This window comes from Atta colombica, unplaced genomic scaffold, assembly GCF_001594045.1.
Source record: "Atta colombica isolate Treedump-2 unplaced genomic scaffold, Acol1.0 scaffold89, whole genome shotgun sequence".
Taxonomy (NCBI): domain Eukaryota; kingdom Metazoa; phylum Arthropoda; class Insecta; order Hymenoptera; family Formicidae; genus Atta; species Atta colombica.
The window spans coordinates 1,333,260-1,341,271 of NW_017259582.1; the positions used below are offsets into that span (position 1 = coordinate 1,333,260).

At 32.0% G+C, this 8,012-nt stretch overlaps 1 protein-coding gene across 2 annotated transcripts in view; it reads right to left on the reverse strand.

Annotated features, from left to right (window-relative positions):
* The window catches only part of LOC108693256 (protein SMG9), a 27,293-nt gene that overhangs the window by 9,906 nt on the left and 9,375 nt on the right, over positions 1-8,012 (reverse strand). Inside the window, exon 2 of one of the 2 annotated variants that reach the window (XM_018202112.1) lies at positions 5,722-5,881. Coding sequence is in view for 1 of the 2 variants with exons in the window: in XM_018202111.1 (XP_018057600.1) it covers positions 5,709-5,854 (146 nt within the window). In the remaining variant the exon portion in view is untranslated. Of the gene's footprint in view, positions 1-5,708; positions 5,882-8,012 lie in introns of both variants that reach the window. The other variant, XM_018202111.1, reaches the window with a different exon arrangement.

Consider the following 8,012-nt stretch of genomic DNA (forward strand, 5'->3'; position numbering starts at 1 on the left):
AATGCTCGACCCCATGTTGCGAAAGTGGTCAAGACATACTTGGAAACGTTGAAATGGGAAGTCCTACCCCACCCGCCGTATTCTCCAGACGTTGCTCCCTCTATCACTTGTTTCAATCAATGGCACACGGCCTGGCTGACCAGCACTTCCGGTCTTATGAAGAAGTAAAAAATTGGATCGATTCGTGGATAGCCTCAAAAGATGACTAGTTTTTTCGACGCGGGATTCGTACGCTACCCGAAAGATGGGAGAAAGTAGTGGCCAGCGATGGACAATACTTTGAATCATAAATGTATAACCAGTTTTTTACAATAAAGCCTCGAATTTCGGAAAAAAAAACGGCGGAAGCAAAGTTGTATACCTAATATATATATATATATGTACTTATTTAACTTTCGAGTTGGTATATGGAGTGTCTAAGCACTAGACATAATTTTTCGTAAATATTTCACTTTTAGATTAGCAACAGAGCTCATCGATTTAATATCTTCCTATTATTAATTACTTGACAGATTGAAGTAGTAACGGCTTATCGATATTAAATAGTAAATAAAAATATAAGAAAATCAGAGTCTTTTATTTCATGGAAAGGAAAAAAATAAAACACTTTGATTGGTTCATTTTCTTCTCATGTGTTAAACATTATGCAAGAATGCTCCTCGCTCAATCGTGCTCTGTGCTCCTCGCTTAACGATCTGCACCATTTTTCCAACAGTTTAAAAAAAAATTGAAAATGTTGTGACCTCAAGGCAAACAGGAATAAAATAACGTGTTATAATAATAACAATAGAAAAGTAAATGTTAGAATATAATTAATTGTTCCCTGGTGAAAATTTTTCTCAGAATTTTTCATATAATTTTTTAGAATTTCTGTATATAATTTTTCAGAATTTCTTTATAATTTTATAATTTTCTCACATTTTTTTATACGAATTGGAACATTTCTTAGAAAATCTACATTTTTTCTTAGAATTTTTCATATATGTTAATTATGAAATATCGAAATAAGATTTTTAAGATTTTTTGTAAGTATAATTTTTGATGAAATGTTACAAAATCTAAAAAATTTTAAAATATTTTTTAAAAATTATGGGATGAGAAATTTCAGAATATTTCAGAATTCATTTGTATGAAAAGTTCTGAGAGAAGATGTAAACTTTCCGAATATTTTTGAGTATTTCTGAAAAATATTCCAATTCGTATCAAAATTGAGAAAAATTTTCACCAGGATTAATACACCAAAATCTAATCGTAATCGCATTACATGTTTTGGCTGCAAGTTTGACCCCTCTTCAGATGTATAGAATACAATTATTTTATTTTGTGACTTATGGATATTCTTTGAGTGTCGCTGACGACATTTGCATGGATATTTATCATCGACATTTGGATTGTGCACAATGAAAAAAGTTTTTTTAATCGGGTTTTCAACCAAAAAAATTAGCGAGTAATTTTTGTTTCCTCTGATTCAAGTATTTCATTCATCACGCCTTTCACATCGATATAATATTATGTAACTTTTTGCGGTTGTGCTTCGTCTTACACATTGTATATTTCTTATAATGTATTTCTATTGTGTTCTATACATCTGAAGAGGGAACTTGCAGCCGAAACATATAACATGTGATTATGATTTTGATATATTAATAGTTAATTATATTCTAACATTTGCTTTTCTATTTTTATTGTTATAACACATTATTTTATTATTGAACTCCTTTGCCTTGAGGTTACACATATTTACTATTTTAATTGAGGGTCTTGTTTTTTCTTATTTTTTAAGGATTTGTGATAGACAGTAAGAGAGAGGGGGGAGGGGGGAGTGAGAGGAAGGAAGGAAGGAGGACGGAGAAAGGAGAGGCCTGGAGGGATGGCACGGAGAGAGGGGAGGGGAGGGGGGAGAGAGAGAAAGGAAGGGAGGAGGACGGAGAAAGGGGGGCCTGGAGGGATGGCGCGGAGGCAGGGGGAGGGGAGGGGAGAGGGAGGGAGAGGGAGGGAGAGGGAGGGAGAGAGAGGGAGAGAGAGAGAGAGAGAGAGAGAGAAAGCATAGGTGAGAGAATTCTTGATAGCAAAATGTTAGTAATTTGGAACTAAATTGGCAGCACTCGATCAGACTTTGACTACAAACCTATAGCAATCTGTGTCCACATTTGGCTATGAATTTGACGACAAAATCTGCTGACAGGCAGCTACTACAGCGGCAGGCAGCTACTACACGGCAGCTACAACTATGCCAGCTTGGTGATAGAATTCGAGCAGAATATGCTCGAATCAGATTCTGTTCTCAATCTGCTCTCAATCTGCCGGATTATGCAGCTTTGCTTGATTTTTGCTACCATTCTGCTAGCATAGCATGTCTAATAACAGATTTTGTCATATTTTTAACAGCAATTTGCTGACAATGTCAAATAGGACAAACAATTTGTTGCTCTTCTACAATCAAAAATTGATAGCAGGCTCTGCTCAAAATCTGTCTCCGCAAGGTTTTGCTATCAGGATAATTGCGTTGGACTGAATTGTGTTGAAAAATGTCGGAATGTTTCGAGATGTATTAAAGTGAGAGAATGAGATGGATATGGAGGTAGGAAAGTATGTGGATGAATAAAATGTGGTAGGCCATAGCGATAAGTGTCAGCGTATATCGAAGTTTTTGTGAGAGGGGAAGTGTATTCGGATGAATAGCATGGATGGAGGTGAATATATGAGTGTGGAGAAGTGTGTGTAAGTGTATTCGAGTAATAATAATTGTCGATTTGACAGAGTATCAGACACGACGACGATGACATTTCTTAATAAAATTTTACATAAAAATTGAAATATATCTCTTAATATTTAAAAAAAAAAATAAACACTTTAATTAAAGGGATCCAAAGCTATTGATTGAGTCTAACAAAAATTTCGTTTACCTAGTCATTTATTAGATAATCCAGCAAACACCAAATTATATGTACCATATATATTAATTGTAATTTTCCACTTAATAATATACACACGAGTTATATTACAATTAACATAGACTATGTTTACATGAATCGATTTACATCGATAAACGATGTTAGAAAATTAGTCAATCACAGTCATTCCATTCTTCAGAGAATAGCTATAGTTGGCCAATTTCATAATATCGATGTTACAACTTCAACATAAATCGAGTCGTGTAAACGTATAATATACGTTACATGTAACTTGATATTTGCTGGGAATAATGTTTCCGATCAATTTGATCGAGTAAAAATATATTGTAGTGTCTTCTGCGCCCAGTAGCGCGTATATTTAGCGCGAGACACTATCGTCATCTTAGCTATAAGCAATAAATAAAGTGACCAATTCATAGAAGATAATAACATACTGTTTTACATTTTTTACTGTAATTGGCCGATTTGCTTACATCTTACTGCTTTATGTTTTTCTATGTGTTTCTGGCTTAATTACCTTTTATTATTTTTATTTTTTTAAATAAAATTGTATAACATGTAAATTAATCATCTAAATATGAGAAATCAATTATGGTCAAAATTAAACTCTACATATACAGAATGTCTCTTAAAATGGGTCCGAGCCACATTGGAGGTGAAGAATGAAGGGAACAAAAAATTCTCATACTATTTTAAGATATTCGCTATAGTTTTCGAATTTAGAAAAGGAAATGTCTAAGCCAACATGCGATTAAGTCGCGCCGCGCAGGGAGAAGGAAGTAGCGCTTCGTTGCCTAATACAACCTGGCATGGCGGTTCTATCATGTGTTTCGCTGCATCGCGCCTACACTATCCAAAAATGTTTTAACTGAAGTTTTCCTTATACATTTCTTATCATTATAAATCGCGTTATTTAGCACGATTAAATACATTTTAACACAATTATAGATATGTTAAGCGGTGTAATTAATTAGAGTATTTACGCAAAGCGTATGCTGATCGTCGCTTATTTTTGTCTGAAGAAATAACATACTGCTCATTAAAATCAGAAAGAAGTTGGGTCCCTTTCCTTGTAAATTACAGATTTTTTTAATGTACTGAACATGGGCATAAAATTTGATGAAACTATCCATTTGATGGATAGTTTAATGAAAATAAACTAAAACACTCAATTTTCAATTAGTGTTTTTCAATACATTTAAGTTTTCAGTTACTACAAACTTAAACATCTCATTAACGTATACATAAATAATCTTTTTGTGACAGAAGTGACAGAAAATTTAAATTTTATTCATCAGTGAACATTAAAGCTTAATAAAATTTAAGAATTTAATGATACGTTTTTAATGGTACAATTAACTTGTTAAACGGCAAGAAACATATGAAAAAAAATCTCAAATGCGTCAGTATACATGGAAAAATAATACATCTGGATTTACAATGTAGCGGCTATCTACGCGAGCTTATATTTTCAGTATACAGGCATTAACATGTCAAAAAATAAAACTCCGACTAAATATAGCATAAAACGACGCAACAAAGTGTGTCTCGAAGCGTAATTAAATAGAAACATCATATAATAAAGCAAACGGAAAGGTATCGCGATGATCAGCATACGCTTTGCGTAAAATTAATTGTGCTCTAATTAATTACATCGCTTAACATATCTATAATTGTGTTAAAATGTATTTAATCGTGCTAAATAACGCGATTTATAATGATAAGAAATGTATAAGGAAAACTTCAGCTAAAATAAGATTTTTGGATAGTGTAGGCGCGATGCGGTGAACCTCCATACCAGGCTGTGTTAGGTAACGAAGCGCTACTTCCCTCTCCCTGCGCGCTGCCGCCGCCGCTCGAGTGGGCCGTCCTATGAATTCGCGCGGCGCGGCTTAATCGCATATTGGCTTAGACATTTCCTTTTCTAATTCGAAAACTATAGCGAGTATCTCAAAATAGTATAAGAATTTTTTGTTTCCTTTGATCCATTTTCTACCCACAATGTGGCTCGGACCCATCTTAAGAGACACCCTGTATATGTACTTCAAATAAATTTTATCTCAGAAATATAATTATGCGATTAATTACTTTCAGATTTTCAACACAATCAATCTCAAATAATCTTCTCAAATTTATTAATTATATCGTTAATTTGATGCTACTAATATTTTAAAAACTGTAAAGAACTATTGTGAAATTGCGAAAAATACTACTTCGGTAAAAATTTGAACCCGGAATTTCATATTTCATACGGTTGTCTTACCGTTGAATACCGAGACCTTAGCAATATTCTTCGCAATAATTGTAAATCAAATGTAAATCAATCTTTTTCTTTGTTCTAATATTGGATTGTCCGGAAAGTTCGTGCCGATGTTGAAGGAAAATTGAAACGCAGAAAATTTAAATTTTAGTATACATTTATTAAATTATATAAGTTAGTCGGCACGAACTTTTCGGACAATCCAATAGTATTAAAATTACTTATGTTGTTCTGCAATGATAACAGAAAAATAATTGAAAAGTTATTTTTTGTATAAGTATAACCAATTTGTTGTTTTTTAGCCAATAATTTGTAACGGTAATTAGTTATTCTTGAAATAAAAAACTATAACTAGTTATTTTTAGCAAAATAACTTTCTCAACTCTGATACAACTTCCTCTCTGCCCGTATCGCTTAATGAAGTTATTGCATTTAATTGTTAAATCCGAAAATATCTGGTCGTATTATATATAACAGATACATAACAGATGAACATATGATTTAATTGTTATAATTATTTAATAATACTATACTTGTGACCATTACGTTGACTTGGAGAAACAGCTCTATTTTCTCCTTCTCTAGTCTTCAATATAAATGTTGGTCGTTCTACAATCTTAATCAGATTCTTGTTTTCTCCATCTTTAATCTCCGAATCCTTTGACATCGTTGGTAACATCTTTTTCACACTTGTAATATATTGTTGCTGTAATAAAGTGTATACGTATATACATGCATACATATATATACGCACGTACGCACGCACGCACGCACGCGTTTTTTATTATAAAAAAGGAAAGAACGTTCTATAAATAAGCTGCAGAAAAATTTATCGAGTTTATAGAGCGTTCTATGCTCTAACTCATAGGTTTCCAATGTGGATGTTATCAGCCACGTTGGATGCTAAGGAGATCTAGAGTAATGTTACTAGAACAATAGAAGGACGTTGAAGACAAAAAATACGCCAAAGAAATTTAATCTTCTAAATATTTTCTAAACAAATACTTAAACATTCACTTGATTATACAAATTATAATTATATTACAATTAATATATAAATATTACAATTATACATTTTTATAAGAATCAAATATGTCAATCAATCCTCTATACACATTGAATTAAGTTGTATGACATATAAGATTTGTTTTTTATGTTTCTTTGCAATTTTTTTCGGCTAATCGTTTTCTGTACGAAATAATCGAAGTAAATGCATCTATGTATTGTATGTTTTGTCAAGTTCATTAATAGAATGCGGACATTCGTGCATGAGTTCGTCTCGTGCTGAGTACCGCTGTATGAGTAATATTTTTTATTTGTTTCTGTAATTTTCTTTTTGTTGCTTTATTTAAAGATATTGTTTGCCGGTTACCCGATTTACTAGTTTATCCGCGAAAGGGATAAACTGAATAAAAAAAAATTTAGAAAGGGGGCGATGAGTCAAAAAGAGTTGGAAAATTATGCTCTAACTAGATAAACAACAATGAATTGGTTTCGTTGATAGAAATTTCAATGTCAAAAATGCATATCGTTTTGGTCGGTCTATTGTGGAAAATGTTGATGAAATCTTTCGAAAAATTAAAGAAAATCGTTATGTGAGCAGCTATGACATAGCTAAAGAGTCAAACATTGATCATAAAATCGTTTTGAGGTTTTACTTGCGTAAGACTGGATATAGAAACTCGATGCTTGGATGTCACACGATATTAAAAAATTTTAATAGATCGAATTTCCATAGATCGAATCGCTGTTGAAACAAAACGAAATTGTCTTTTCTGAAAAAATTGATAACGGACGATGAAAAGTAGACAACATATGATAATGATATTCGAAAAAGTGATTGGAGATGAGGTACTACAAACAATCGTAAAACCCAGATTGAGATGATGCTGTGTGTCTAGTGAGACTGGAAAATATAATAGTCGTCCATTATGAATTGCTGCCGCCAACCAAAATGATTGATTCTGATCTCTACTGTCAACAACTAATGCGAATAGAGCAATCCATTCAAGAAAAGCGGTCAGAATTGATCAATAGAAAAGGCGTTGTTTCTATTATGACAATAAGCCACACATACATCTTTGATGACTCGACAAAAATTGAGAGATTGGCTGAGAAGTTTTCGCATCCACCATATAATCCTGACCTTGCACTGATTATCATTTGTTTCGATCTTTGCAGAATTTCTTTAATGGAGTAAACTTGATTTCAAAAGAGGCCTACGAAAATTATTTCGGTTTTTTACTAAGAGATCAGAAGTTCTATATCGATAGAATAATGACTCCGAAAAATGACAAAAAGTCATCGATCAAAACGGCACATATTTGGTTTAAAAGGTTTGTAAACAATTTAAAAAATATGTTTCAATTACGTTCCAACTTGTAAAAAGACACTTTCCCTAACCCAATATATTATACATATATAAATAGATATATAAATAAAAATGGGTCACCATTATATACAGGATGTTTGGAAAATAATAATAAATTTTTCGCATAGGAGCAGAATGGAGAAAAGTTCTCTATCATTTTGCAATTTTCATAATAATTAACAAGATATTAATTGCTAAAAATTGCCAAAAATTGGTCTTCAATATAATTTTTTATTCAAATATTGTACTATCAACTTTATAGAAAAACTACGAAAGACAAAGACAAAAATTGTTTATTTTCTTGTCATAAAACTCTACGAATTTTTTCAGAATTTTTTATTAACTTTTTAGTACAGCATTTTCTCATTTTTATTAACATTTTTATTAACATGAGAAAATACATATTAAAAAATTCTGAAAAAATTCTAAAAAAATTTTCGGCAATTTTTAGCAATTAATATCTTAT